The sequence below is a fragment of the Sciurus carolinensis genome, chromosome 5 (assembly GCF_902686445.1).
Source record: "Sciurus carolinensis chromosome 5, mSciCar1.2, whole genome shotgun sequence".
NCBI classification, from domain to species: domain Eukaryota; kingdom Metazoa; phylum Chordata; class Mammalia; order Rodentia; family Sciuridae; genus Sciurus; species Sciurus carolinensis.
The window spans coordinates 133327518-133343451 of record NC_062217.1 but is presented as its reverse complement, the minus strand read 5'-3'; the positions used below and the strand labels follow the sequence as shown (position 1 = coordinate 133343451).

Sequence of the window (15934 nt, the reverse complement as noted above, 5' to 3'; positions counted from 1 at the left end):
CTCCAACTGCACAGATTCCTTATGTACTTCTCTTTATATATTTTAAGGATAGCATTAAAGGGGAGTAAATGTTCTTAAAATTTTTGGTTCCTTTTTAACAGACTATTACTATCTATTCTCCATCACTATTTTGTCTGAAAACTTACAGCATGGAAAATTGCAGTCAAATTGATATTTGCTTCCTGTAATAAAATTGTGAGCAAAGGGTATCAGCATGTAATTCCACCAAAGACAAAATTTGACTAGAAATATGTGGACAGCGATTATACTTCACTCTCAAATAAAGAAATGCAAATTTCAGAGAATGCCATTTCCTAGTATTAAATTAGCAAAAGAAATGTTGATAAAGATGTAACAAAACCAGCAGTGACCCACATTGCCTTCAAGTACTGAAACTGACATATGCCTTTGGGAAAGCAACGTATTCATCACAAACTGGTCTTGTGAAAGGAACCTGCTCAGGTAGCCCTTGAGCCTATGCTGGTACTATGCAGAATTCAATAGCTTTGTACACATATCTCTTCAGTGCACCTTGCTCTCTTTGGCATCCTTAAATGTCTTCCCTCATACATATTTTCTTCCTGGACTCCTAATTCATGCTTAGCCATTCACCTTGATAATCTCTTGGAATGTGTAATCTTAGATGATCATGACCCTTCTCTGAGGCATAGAGAGGAATATGCTACCCCAAAATATACTTCTTTGGAATATGGATTATTTTGGGTTAAGGTCATGGAGACCCAAAAATGTAGTAAAAGCTCTCCAAACAGGCAAATGTTTTTTTTTTTTTTTTTTTTCTTTTGTAAAGGAAATTTCCATTTGCAGAAATGTGATAACTTAAACCTTCATAAAAATGCTTAATATATATTCCATATTTTATTGGTCATCATCTCATAAATTGCATCCCCCACCTGAAAGTTGGAAACCACCCTTTTACTTTAGCCTAAATTGATATATAAGCCTAAATTTCAAATAACCCTTTGAGTTACTCATTTCTGAGTATTCCGTGTTACACTTAAAAGACACACATTAACACACCTGCTTTTCTCTTAATCTGCATTTTGCTATAGAGTTCACAGACGATCTAGAAGAATAGAATTTAAAAATGTTTTTTCTCCTGCCTTTTCCTTGGGCAACAATGACATGAATACAGAAAGACAATATTCCCACCCTGCTCTTAAGCCCTGAGGACATAATCTAGTTGAGACCCTTGTTGCACTGTGGGCTGGAGAGGAAAAGGAACTAAAATCATATGTCCTTACCATCTTTCAAGTCTTGGAAACCTATAGTTAGCTACTTATTTCTATCTTGTCATTCCAGTCAAAGGAGGGAAGGGAAGAGGGCGCAATTGAAGATTTTAGCATTGCTGATGAGAACAGATAGAAAGAACCTGGGTGTGGACCAGGATGGGGATGGATGAGGGTTGTGAAGCGGTCACTCTGAGGACCATTAATGAAATCATCCCAAATGAGTTTGTGGCAATCATGCAGCAGACAGAAGATGCTATCAGCACTTATTAGATAAAGAAGATTCACAACCTCACTCTGAAATGCATAGCTACTGACAAAGACTCTCCTCTTGACCTGACTTGCTTCAACCAGGTCTCACCTTTACCCTGTAAGAACTGTACCCCTCAGCACAAGTACTTTCACCTCCCTACTTCTCCACCTGACACTAAAAGACTCGAAAAAACACTCACTTGGTTTCCAAAAGCTCAATACCGCATCCCTATGATGGTCACAGCCCACCTTCAAGTGCTTGCCAGAAAACAAAGCAAAACCAATCGCAAGACCAGCACCTGAGCATAGGCGCTGAGTTTTCTTTCCGAAACATTTACAAGACGGGTTTACAATTATGAATGTGTGTCTCTCACACCTCAAGGGTATCTTTTACAAGGGCCTACAAAGCATTCCTTTGAAATGTCCTCATCAGGAAGGACAGGGGCTTTGCCCCCAAGTCTTCCTGGAAGCATGGTATCCTAACTTCAAAATTGCCAGCTAGCAGATGCAGCTGTCCAACTACAATTACACTGACCCACCCTTAGCACGTTGTCACTTCCCTGGCTCTGATTAAGCCCTCACTTGTCCCCCTTTCTTCTTTCTCATTGTCCCTTTAAAAGACCAAATCACCTTATAGATATTGAAGTTGAATATGTGCAGCACGGGGCCCCCTTCCCCATTTCTGTGGTATATTACTGATGAAAATTTGTCCCTAATCCTTCCACATGTGTCCAGATTTGCTTATCTTTGATGGGACCAGTTGCTAAGGAACTGAATCAATCCCTCCATCACTGTGGCTGTTTAAGGTGCTGGGATTATACTCATTAAAAATCATTAGCAAAAGCATTATCTTAAAATAACAATCCCTGCCCATTCCCATAAATAAAAGTTTAACAAAACTTTGTTGGGAAGCAATTCTGATTTATGAATTCCATATTAAGCCATCTAAGTACATCTGTTATGTACATCCTAATGGTGACTTTTGGGTAATGATTTCTTAGAACCACAAGTGATGTATAAATTCTCAGCAATTTAAGCATTTGGAGGGGGCATGAATATGTCCTGGGTGATTGCCTATTATACTCAAATCCTAGTTTTATAGTGTGGCCTTTGTTCCTTTGTTTCATGCCTCATAATCCAGAATCACAATCTTAAGTGTGAACAAAGAATTGCTACCCCTAGGAGGAATATTTCAGTGCGTATTAGATACTATTCTCCTGTCTTTAACTTGGTGTTTTGCAATATATCTTAGAAAAGATTAAGACAACTTTTCAAAATGGTAGAGGAAAAGTTTGCCTTTAACTTTGTTATGGTGTCTGTATACGTCCTGGTGTTAGAAGAATTGACTTTAGGACTGAGTCTTACATTTCTCACTCCCCTGACTTCCTTGACTTGGAGCTGCTTGAACATGGCTGCATGCATTGGATTACATGGCTTTATTCTCTCTCCCTCTTTTTTGACTATCTGGTGAACCTTTCATGCCCTTTGAAACCTTGCTTGAGTCTGATCCTGCTGTGGGGCAGCTACAGGTCTGCCCCACCCTCCTCTCCTCCAGCCTTGCTGTAGCATCTACCATTGCAGAGCACACTCTTATATAGTTCTGGTGGTGGTTCTAGTTCCTACATGGTACCAAACCTTATTTCTGATACAAAAATAAGGATTCAGTTGTTTGATGGGACAAGCAACTGAAGTTCTTTTTGCTACTAGAGATTAATTTATATTACAGATAATAATCAAGGGCTAAGATTAACTTCTATTTCCTTCTTCTAATACATGCATGTACATATACCTACATGCATGCAAAACCATACATGCAGCATTGAAAGATGACTTAAGTCAAAAACTATAAAGTACTGAAAAAATAAGTATAATCATAGACTTCCTTTTCCCTCTAGACGGGACTGCTGAGGTGGGTTGGAGGAAGAGATATACAGACACATGACTTACATTTTGCAACTGGACGTGGCTTTTCACCAAGCTCTCTGACTTTGCCATTGTGCTGGATGCTTTGAGACTGTAGTTTTTACCATTTTGTGACTCTTTCAGCTGCTCTTGGATTTGTTTAGCTTGTTTCCTGCAGGTATAAATATGTGTTATCAGTATTTGCATATGTTTATTGTATCTTAATTTTTGATGTTCATTCATTTCCCCATGTCTTTGTCATTTGCCAAAGCTAGATAAACTCAGTGAACAAAGGCAGCCCTGATCTTGTTTTCAACTCCACCAAGAAATACTTTCACTTCAGAGCAAACCTGGTATTATCTGTGATCCTGGAATTCATAATCAATGGTGCTCTAAAACCAGACAGGAACATGATGTGCTGTGCTGGCCTCCATGGATACAAGAGGTTCCTAAACCTCAGTGCTCATTTATAAATAATTGGAAATGTTATGGATAAGTGACTAAAGGAAAGACTCTGGAAGCCACATATAATATTTTTACTAGATATGTTTATAATTATACAATCCTAATACCTGTAGCTTATATGCATGATTTGCATACAAAAATGTGTATTTTTCTGCCATTTATAGTTTAGAGACAGTTCATTTATTATTACCAACAGCCTAAATAATAGTTAATTTTTAGGAGCTAATGATTTCATAGTAATGTGTCACACATCATTTTAACTGCTTTACAGGTCTCAGTTAATTCACTTTCCACAATAATTCTATGTGATGAGGTGAAAACACTATATCCACTTAACAGATGAGTAAACAAAGGCACAAAGAAGTTAAATCATTTTCCCACGGTCACAGAGAGCAAGTGGTAGAGTATGGCTTTCGACAAAACCAGTCTGGCTGCAATTTGACACTCAGAATTAACCACGTGAAACAGTCAAAAGATTTGCATATCCTCAGCTTCTAAGCAGGGATGCTGATATTTCTGTAGGTTTTGGGACTGGGGACTAAAGTGATCCTGCATGTACATGTTGAATGACTGTGGTTTGGGCAGTGTCTATTCCTGAAGAGTGGAACAAACTTTTGCCTGATTATCTGCTCTCTTCCAGGAGCTTCGTAGCAATTATTATCAGTGGCAGACTCAGTACCTATGAAAACAAATTTGCAGAATCATCTCCCTGAAGTTTGCCTCTCCCCTGAGTTCTCTGTTGAGGAGACAGACATTGGTGGAACTCTTATCATGAGTGTCTCAGACAGGCAACACTCTGAGAGCATGGGCTCTGCCACCACAGGAACTGGGATCAGAATCTGAGATCTTTTATCCACCAGCTTGCTACCCTAATAATTCCCCAAATGTCTCCAAGCTTCACTTTCTTCATGTGCATGTGGAGTTCACAAGGGCTACCTTTTCTTCCATGTATACGGTGGCAGATGAATGTGAGAGGACATGCAAAGTGTTCATCTCTTTTCCTTTTCATTATGCAGTTAGCTCAGTCTTGTGGGCAGATGCTGTGGAGGAATGAGAAATTGCCCAGAGATAAAAGAATGTACTAATTGCATCTCTCACAAGTAAGTCACTGATATTTTCTAAAGAATTTGGAGGTTATGAGCATCATTTTCCCTTTGAATTTACACTGCCAGTGTGTTTGTATCTGTTTGTTTACATATTTCTTTTATCTTTTCAATTATTTGGGGGGCTTTTATCTCCATTTCTGGTTGCTTTAGTCCAGTTGTAATAATCTGTCTGCAGCCTAACAGCCAATCTGCAGCCTATTGTTTAAAATAAGCTTATCAAATGAGCATTTAAGAAGAATACTCTGGCCACAAAGTCCTATCAGGGATTCGTTCAAGAAGCACAGGGGAAATCTGGAAGTGCCAGCCAAGTAAATCATCTAGCAGCATTAAAAGCCTGATGGCACAAGGCAAGGACTCAGGCATTCTCCCAAGAATTAAGATAGTAGAGACATTAACTTTTCAGTAAATCCCATGATTTGGAGCCTGGGAAATGTAAATTTTAAAAACTTCCTTATAAAAAAACTGACCATATTTCACGTATCCTCTACAATGTGCCTTCCTTTATCTCTTCTCACTCAAGTCCTGACTCAGTAGTTTTCCAAAATAAGTGGTCTTTCATTGCAGAGCCTGCATTTTCCTCCCCCAATTCCTCCTTTCTCCACACAAAAGCACACAATTTCCCCCCACTTTCCTCTTCCCTTCAGAAAATGGGAAAAGAGAAAATAGCCAGCAGCTGAGTGCAATACCACTAGCTCTCTCATGACAATGGTTGCTCTGGGAAAGAGGAGGTATGTGCCTTGTATCCTGGAATACCAACAGCCCAAGCAAAGTCGGTATTGAGGCTTTGCTAAGTTTCTCTGACCTGATGCATTAGAAAGAAATGAAACACCTGTTGGGTGACAAAAGTCATCATAAGTCTGTTGATAGACATTACTTGTAATGTCACAGGGCGAATTCTTGAGGAAGCAGAATCTGGGGTGGAGATAGCATGCAGGACTCTAAGAAGCAGGAGTGTTGGTATGCACACCTGTGAGAGTGAAAAGAAGGGAAGGCGGCAGGATGTGATGTAGTCTCTCTAGAGACCTCAACCAAACCCCAGGGAGCTGTGGAGTTGACTTAGTCTTGCAGCCCCAATTTGGAGCAAAGGTGTGGTCTTCTGAGCCTCACATTAACCTGTCATCAGAGGTGGGTTATCTCAGAATGAGGCATGTGAACAAGAAAGGCAACTCTTTGGTTATCTGTTGGTAACAGTGTCTGAGATCACAGCAGCACATGATGCAACGTCTTACTGAATAAGGTGGCAAGCTACAGAAAGAGGCATGTTGCTACCATCTGCACATTTTACTGGTAATACCTGTCACAATTTTTCCTACTGTTTTCCCAGTTTTGATTACTATCCATCCCAGGTTCTGCCTTCAGGAACCTTTCCTCTCCTATCCCAAATTTAAAGTTGATCATTTCCAGAGATATGGACTAAGGACCCCTATAGCTGACTTCATCCTTCTTACCTAAGTTAGTTGAAGTAAAGAGAAAACCCTTAAGAATGAGACAGACATCATTACCCTATGTACATGTATGATTACATGAATGGTATGAATCTACATCGTGTACAATGATAGAAATGAAAAGTTGTACCCCATTTGTGTACAATGAATAAAAATGCAGTCTGTAAAAAAATAATTTATAGTTTCCATTTGAACCACAATGACCATACTTGAATTAATTAATAGCTGTAGTAACTACATATGGAAAATGGTCTCACTAGGAGTGATGAGAATTCACTCTTTTAGCATTGTGACATTTGTTTAATTCCATCAGAAAAATCCCCCCAATCCAAGAAGACATGCTTAATTTCTACCTCATTATGTTAGTTACCTTCAAACTTTCATCAGACATATTTTGATGTAATACTTCTTTGATGGGGTTGTGCTATGCCAAGGGCAACAAGTAATTAAGGAAAGGACCAGAGTGACTAAATCTAAGTGACTATGCAAGGTATAATACGAAGAACTATGAGAACATGAGCTTTGTGGTAAATCCCAACTATCACTAGCCAGGATGCTACATCCAGTATACCAATGGACTTATTTGGGTACTAATAATAGGCCACTGAATCATGGAAGACTGGTGGGTCATAAGTTAGAGTCAAAATAAACTATCACATGTAAACAGCTGTATTTTGTGTATGAAAGCAAGGGGAGATCAAGGCAGTGGGTGCCGTTTCTGTTATCCTGAAGGATTCTGAAATGGAAATAAAAATCCAAGTATTCACAAAAGAAGCCTGTGCCAGGGTTTTATAAAAACCAATATTATTTTGAGCAATGTAGACTAAGTGCTTGGGGTGGAGCATGGTATTTCTGTCAAAATTAACAGAAGACCATGCCAGAAATTATAAGAGAAGGAAATATATCCTCTAGGTTTCTAATGAGAAGTGTCATTTCAGTTGGAAAAACATCAGTATTACTATAAATATTTTTTCAAAAAGTGTGCCCTTGGTGATCAGGCAGAAGGAAAATATTCCAGTGAGAGTTTTTTCCACCCTCTTGGTCCTCTGAGCTTTCCATGAAGAATCTGGCATTGAACAGTGTTTCCAATAAATATCCTGAACACTTGCTGAGCCCAAGAAACAGATGATGGTCTCAGAAGGCGACTGGAGGCCCAGAGATTAAGACTGACAGCCCTGAAGACGGAAGTCCTCCAGTTATCCAGCTGTTCTCCATTCTTGTGATTACCATAATCAGTCTTTTACTTAGATGTGGTACAACTACAAATTATACTCTAAAAATAAGTGATTAACTGCTTCTTCATAGTAATTTGCTTATTGTTAAATACATAATTTCTTGCTCATATGCAGTTCTTTGCTAGGAGACCCTTCTAACACCCTGCTGGGAGTGATTATCCTTTGCAGGCTCCAGTGTATGCTCTTAACTTTGTAGCAACCCAGCCTTTAAGTCCTGGAGTGTAAAACCATAGGTGTTAAAAATAGTGAGCCATCATGGAGTATTTAATATTTCAAACAGTGTGCTGTGACCTTTATAGCATTATCCCATTTAGTCCTTAACATAATTTTGAAGGTTGATGATGTTTTTGTTCATATTTTACCCCAAAGGAAACTGAGGCTAAGAAACATGGTGAAATTTGCCTAATAACATAACAAACAAGTCACGGCCTGAAGATGTAATTCCAGCTATGGCTGACTGTTGTGAAACCCTGACCACTACACCTTGTGGCCACCCTAGAGGGAAAAAAAAGTGCTGGAGGCTTCACTAGAGAGGCAATCCTAACTTGCTCTGAGCAGTTTCGTTATTTGGGTGACTTTGTAAGACAACATGGTACAGTAATTTAAAGTGGATGTTAAATTACAGCTGCTAAGATTGAGCCTGTATCTGCAGTTTCCTACCTTGTTTTGACAAGTTAATATTTAAAAATAAATTTCAGTATTACCTGCTACAGTTTGGATCTGAAATGTCTCCAAAGAACCCATGTAGTAAAAGGTTGTCTCCCAGCTGGTGCTCTTGGGAGGGATGAAAGCCTTAAGAGGTGGGGCTTTGTGGAGCGTCTTAGGGTCATTGATGATACATGCCCTCAAAGAGGACAGTGGGACAGTACCCCATCCTCCTCTTTCCACATCCACTCTTTCCTGAGGGAAACAGGCCTCCTCTGACACATACTCCCCACCATGATGTGCTGCCTCAGAACAGGACCAGCAACAATGGGCCAATTGATCATGGATTGACATCTATAAAACTGTGAGCTAAAATAATTTTTCCTCTTTAGAAGGTGATTATATCATGTATTTTTGTTATGGTAACAGACAGCTGATTAATACATTATCTGAAAAATGAGGTAATAATGTACAACTCAGACTGTTTTGACATTTGGGTGATAAAATGTGAAAAGCCCACTGTGCATGAAAAAGAGTTACAACTTCCTGAATTGGAAAGTTATAACTGTTCATATCCAAGATTTGCCTAGGAAATACCACAGGTGATAAAATATAGTATCCTGAATGAGGCCATGGAATAAGGAAAAAGATAATAGATAAACAAACAAAAACCTAGGAATATCTGAAAGTATGGACTTTAGTTATATTCTAACAATATTATTCCATTAATTATGACAAGTGCACCATACATTAATATTATTAATAGTAGAAACTGGGTCTAGGCTTTATAGGAATTCTCTACTATTTTTATAGAAATCCTAAAAAATCAAACTATTCTGAAATAATTTAAAATATTGACTAACTGTATTCTTGTGATTTTGTCATTTAAGTGATAATTGTTTTTCTTTTAATTGACATAACATGCAGACAGATATAAATTATATCTGGAAATTGATCCATTTTTAGAAGAGCAAATGGTTAGAAAACTACAGGTACAATGAAAAGCAATTTCATGTGGGCTTGGATTCCAGACAAGCTGTAGGAGTAAAATCTGATCCAACTTTTTAAGGCTCAATAATCCAAAGGGCTAATGTTTTTAATCTGCATTTCTTATTTTAAGTTCAGATTACATCATTTCCATAAATAACTATCACAGTTAATTTGGAAAGAAGTAAATAGACAAACACATTTGTGTGGATGTATTTTACTCTCCTTTATTAGTCAAAAACCAGTACCTTCATCTCCCCAAAGGTCAAGTGTCTTGGCAAGTGAACTTTAGGGCAAATTCCACATGTGCATTTCAACTGGTGAGCTAATAGACATTTTTTAGAAATCTTCATATTTGCCTAAAATCTTTATGGGTATCAGGTAAAAACAGTATGAAAGAACAAGATTTTTTTTCCTGTAGTTTCTTTCAGAAAAGGCTAGGTAATGGTTGATACTGTTTAGTTTCACAGCAGTGGCTCTCCTATTTAGAAGTCAGTCCTTCAGTGACAGGCAGACACTGAGCCTTTAGTGCAGGCAGGTAATCAACTGGTACAAATGATCACTATGTGCATCAAAGATGAAACTCCCCATACAGACACACACACATAATTCACTTGCCTGCACATGCTCCCTGCAGTCTACAAAGAGGTCTGAGTCATTTGCAGATGGGTGATGGACCCATTTGCACAGGATCCCTCTGCTTGGAGCAGAGACTGAGAGCATAAAGAAAGACAAAGTGCTTTGAGAAGTAACCTTTTAACACTTGAGAGAAATGGTCTTACTTGCTTTTGAAGTAGAATGCTGCACAGAACATGCCCACGATGACAATTCCAAAGATGATACATGAAATTGACAGCACCTGCCTTTGATAAACTTCTTCACTCTCTGTGAATGTGAAAAACAGAATTAGAATGGATGCTAGCAGGGCACAGCAGCAACAATCGCCATCTTTGTCCTTCCAAACTGGTAAGAGTCTTTCAAAGCCAACTTTTTTGTTCCTGTCATGAATAGGAAAAACATGAAGAAGTTATTATGATTCAGTTTCTTTGCCAAGTTCTACAAGATAACTGGTTGCTATTTTTTTCCCTGCATCTACATGGCTAAATCAGAACGCATATATAGATATCACAGTCATAAATCTCATTATCAAAATGCATTCTATGACTTTAGAACATATTGGAGACGTATGTTTTTGAAATTGTGGAAGGGTCCATAATACCTTGAGAAATAAATATATATCCACCTGAACTTTTCTGTGTCAGGGTTGGCTTCCAATTTATTTTTTATGATACTGATGTCCCTGTGTGTTTTTCTGATTCTGATTTGATTCTCTGGTGTCTGCCTCCCATTCATCTTTCTGGTACTATGATTGACATCACTCAGGAAAGAGATTTCCATATGCAAGTGAGTAGTTTATTCATGTACTCTGTGACTTCCTCAATACCAATGTTCTAGCATGATACAACTCAGCCTCCGATACCTAAGTTGTTGCTTGTTCTCACACACAAAAAATGACATTTTAAAAAAACAGTTTTCAGCCATCATTATTTTATACTCCCTGCTTCTTTTCAAAATTGTGTCTACTGAAACAGTTCTTCCATCTCACCAAGAGTTTTGGATCCATGCAGACCCCAGCACTTTCTCTCTGTAATTATCCTCCTCTTCATTTCTTTCTTTGAACAACACAGAAACCATGGAACATGATTACAGTCATTCACTCACTTGCAAATACCCTCTACTCTATCCCTTTCCCGTTTACACATTTGATCAAATAGCCACATCTGAATCCCAGAAATTGCCTTCACTCCTCTAACTTTAGCAGCTCAGAACTAGGTGATGGGGCAGATGAGTGTCAATGAAGGTTGGTGGTCACAGTGCTTAAGTATCCATCTGAGAGTCACTGAAATCTCATCATTCTGCTTTACTAGTTTCCTAATTATCATCCATGACATCTCTACAATACTCAAACACTGGACACACCTTCCCTTCCATGCTCTCAGGTCGTCTGGACATGTCATAAGGAATATGAAGCCAGTGTAGAAGAGATACTCCAACTAACACAAAATACACAAAATTAACTGCATCTGTACCCATTTCTCTCTTTCTCTTTCAACATACAGTACTAGTTCTCCTCAAACTACTCAAACCCCTCACCTATTGGAGGACAGATTGTCACCTATTTTTTTCCTTGAGAGTTACTGACTTAGTAGCTCTGGAGTGAGCAGAGAACATTGTATTTTTGAAAAGCTCCCAGGTGATTCTGATGATCTGGAAAACACTCTGAGAACACTGAGGAGACTGAGTTCTCAGAGCATGATCACCTATGCAGGAATCGCCAAGAGAGTGTGTTTTGTTATTAATGACAGCTATGACATTCATCTTTGACCTTGCAATATCCAAATAATTATTTAGGTAAACATTTTAGGTGTTTCTCCTTCAAATTAAAGTTATAAAGTTATTCAGTTTGAGCAGATGCTATATTTTTAGAAAAGACTGATTTTGTTTCCATTTTCTCCCATCATATTGGGATCTTCTCAACTCTGAAAATTAAAGGGAAAGGAATATATCCAAACTGTGTGAGCATTGTGATACAAAAATATTTTTAAAATTATAGACAAATATCTCTTATTGGCATAGATTCAAAAATTCTGAACAAAAATTTAGGAAATTATATCCAGCTAGATATAAACAATTTAGTCCCTCATGACTAAGTAGAGTTTGTGGAAGGAATACAAGTTGGTTCAGTATTTTAAAATTATTACTTCTTACCATTAGCCTAAAATTTCTTCGATTGGAGATTTATGAAAATCTTTAATAAAATCTAACATCCACTTCAGATTAAAGCTCAAATGCTAGACATCGAAGTGACTTGCTTGGTATGATAAAGAAGAGCTGTAAAAATATACCTAATTGTGAAAACTGAACATTCTGTCCCTAACATCAAGGACAAAGAATATCCACTCTTAAAACTTCTATTCAAAAGGGTACTGGAGGTTAGTCAAAGCAATAATAAAAGTAGAATTAAGAAAATTGAAGAAAAATTGTCTTTGCAAACAACATGATCATCTATGCAAAAAAGCTGATGGAATCTACAATATTGCTAGGAAGCTCACTGGGTACAAGGTTTCAGGATAGACAAGTAACACACTAAAATCGCATTTGTTTTGCAGCAATGAATTAGAAATTGAAACCAAAAAAATACTACAATAGCACCCAAACTACATAGTGATAAATTTGATAAAAACATACACAAAACCTGTTAGCTAAAAGGTTTGAAATATTACTCAGGAAATTAAAAAAAAAAAAAAACTAAACAGAGTCATGTATCATGTTAATGGATTAAAAGGCTCAATATTAAGATACCAATTTTCTCCAAGGATGGATTGAGTGCAATCCTATTAAAAATCTCAAAAGGCATTTTGTTGTTATTGTCATAGAAATTGTCCAGCTGACTCTAAGTATTATGTAGAAATAAAGATCTATGGTAGTTAAAACAGCTTTTCTGAAGAGAACAAAGTTATAGTACTTTATTATAAGACATGATAAAACTATGTAATCAAAGCAATATGATACTGACCTAATTCTAGACAAAACAGAGTCCAGAAATTGTAAAAACATGTGGATTATTAACTTTTGACAGAGTTGCAAAACATGTTAATAGTGAAAGGATGTTTTTAAAACATGGCATTACAAGAATAGTATAGCCATAGCCACAAAAAAATGGACATTAACCCTAACCTTACATAAATATAAACTCAAAAACAACCTAAATGTAAATTTTTAACTATGACATAAGGAGAAAATCTTAGAAATTTGGGTTCAGAAATAATTTATTCCCTAACACAAAAAAGATACAAACTATGATATGTTTATAAATCAATAATAGGAACTTCAACATCATTCATGTTTGTTCTTCAATGACTCCATTAGCATGCAGGGCACAGTCTGAGATAAGTATTTGCAAAATACTCTGTCAACAATACAGTTGTATCTATAAGAATCTATTACTAAATAAGATGATAAGAAATCCAATTTAAAAATGAGATTTTTTTCAATGTTTAACATGTTTTTATGTCCTTTGGGCCAAATATGGTAAAGACTATGGGAAATAAGACAATTATCTCCAAATGCACAACACATACCTACATAAGGACGCAATTAAAATGTAGTATTACAGGAAAAGGATGAGAGTAACTTCAAGTACCGAAACAAAAAATGAGAAGATTTGAATAGACACTTTCCCAAAGATACATAGATAGCAAATAAGTACGTAAAATGATACCCAAAGTAGTAATTATAGAGTTTCAAGTTAAACCATATTGTTGTAGATAGGACCTCTATTAAAACAGTTAATCTTAAAAGGCTCATCACACAGTGCTGACAAGAATATGGAACAAGAAAACCTTAGAAGATGGAAAGATCTCCCATGTTCTTGGATAGGAAGAATTAATATTGTCAAAATGGCCATACTACCAAACGTGCTATACAGATTCAATGCAATTCCAATTAAAATCCCAATGATGTACCTTACAGAAATAGAGCAAGCAATTATGAAATTCATCTGGAAGAATAAGAAACCCAGAATAGCTAAAGCAATCCTTGGCAGAAAGAGTGAAGCAGGGGGTATCGCAATACCAGATCTTCAACTCTACTACAAAGCAATAGTAACAAAAACGGCATGGTATTGGTACCAAAATAGAAAGGTGGATCAATGGTACAGAATAGAGGACACGGACACAAACCCAAATAAATACAATTTTCTCATACTAGACAAAGGTGCCAAAAATATGCAATGGAGAAAAGATAGCCTCTTCAACAAATGGTGCTGGGAGAATTGGAAATCCATATGCAACAGAATGAAACTAAACCCATATCTCTCACCATGCACGAAACTAAACTCAAAATGGATTAAGGATCTCGGAATCAGACCAGAGACCTTGCATCTTATAGAAGAAAAAGTAGGTCCAGAGCTTCAACATGTCGGCTTAGGACCAGACTTCCTCAACAGGACTCCCATAGCACAAGAAATAAAAGCAAGAATTAATAACTGGGATAGATTCAAACTAAAAAGCTTTCTCTCAGCAAAGGAAACCATCAGCAATGCAAAGAAAGAGCCTACAGAGTGGGAGAAAATCTTTGCCAATCATACTTCAGATAGAGCGCTAATCTCCAGAATCTATAAAGAACTCAAAAAACTCTACACCAAGAATGTAAATAATCCAATTGACAAATGGGCTAAGGAAATGAATAGATACTTCACAGAAGAAGATATACAAGCAATCAACAAACATATGGAAAAATGTTCAACATCTCTAGTAATAAGAGAAATGCAAATCAAAACCACCCTAAGATTCCATCTCACCCCAATTAGAATGGCAATTATCAAGAATACAAGCAACAACAGGTGTTGGCGAGGATGTGGGGAGAAGGGTACACTCTTACATTGCTGGTGGGACTGCAGATTGGTGCAGCCACTCTGGAGGGCAGTGTGGGGATTCCTTAGAGGACTTGGAATGGAAACACCATTTGACCCAGCTATCCCACTCCTTGGCCTATACCCAAAGGACTTAAAATCAGCATATTACAGAGATACAGCCACATCAATGTTCATAGCTGCTCAGTTCACAATAGCCAGATTGTGGAACCAACCTAGATGTCCTTCAATTGATGAATGGATAAAGAAAATGTGGTATATATATACAATGGAATATTACTCAGCCATAAAGAACGATAAAATTATGGCATTTGCAGGCAAATGGATGAAACTGGAGAATATCATGCTAAGTGAGATAAGCCAATCTCAAAAAACCAAAGGAAGAATGATATCGCTAATAAGTGGATGATGACACATAATGGGGGGTGGGAAGGGTTAGTGTTGGGGTTGGAGTTGGGTTTAGGGAGGGGGGCAGGAATGGAGGAAGGAAGGACTGTATAGATGGAGGGGAAGGGTGGGAGGGGAGGGGGGGAAGGGAAAAAATGGCAGAATGAATCAAACAACATTACCCCATGTAAATTTATGATTACACAAATGGTATGCCTTTACGCCATGTACAGAGAAACAACGTGTATCCCATTTGTTTACAATAAAAAGAAAAAAAAAAAAGAAAAAAAAAAAAAAGAATATGGAACAATGAACACTCTAGAAGTCTCATGTACTTTTGATAGAAATGTAAAATGATGTATGCCAATTTAAAAAAATAGCTCTGCGGAATATAAAGATATCCCTAATGATTTAGTTATTACAGTCCTATGTATTTAACAATAATTTCATAATTATTAATATTATAGTTCATTATATTAGAAAGCATAATTATACCCAAATGTTCATAAACACTTTATGATAGCCAAAAACTGGGACTAAGCCAGTACGTATTAAAAGAGTAGTGGATTAACAAATTGTGGTATATCCATATAATGAAAGATTGCTCACCAATTAAAAGGAACAAAACATTGATATAAGCAGCAATACAGATGAATCTCAGGATAATTATGCTAAGTGAAATAACTGGGCAAAAGCAGTTCCATGTTGGATAAATCCTATAACACAAAATTGTAAGAAGTAGAAACTACTCTATGAACAAAGTTTGGATGTGAATATCTGGGGTCAAGAGGGAAAGGTGGGGTAGATATAATAAAGTGACAGGAGGAAG

At 37.2% G+C, this 15934-nt stretch overlaps 1 protein-coding gene across 4 annotated transcripts in view; it reads right to left on the bottom strand.

Moving 5' to 3' along the window:
- Nrg3 (neuregulin 3) overlaps positions 1-15934 on the bottom strand; it is a 1024256-nt gene that overhangs the window by 26629 nt on the left and 981693 nt on the right. For all 4 annotated transcript variants that reach the window (XM_047553330.1, XM_047553332.1, XM_047553333.1 and 1 more), the window contains 2 exons: positions 10067-10169; positions 3447-3573 (listed from right to left, as the gene is read on the bottom strand). In XM_047553330.1, the coding sequence (XP_047409286.1) occupies positions 3447-3573; positions 10067-10169 (230 nt within the window). The remainder of the gene's footprint in view (positions 1-3446; positions 3574-10066; positions 10170-15934) is intronic.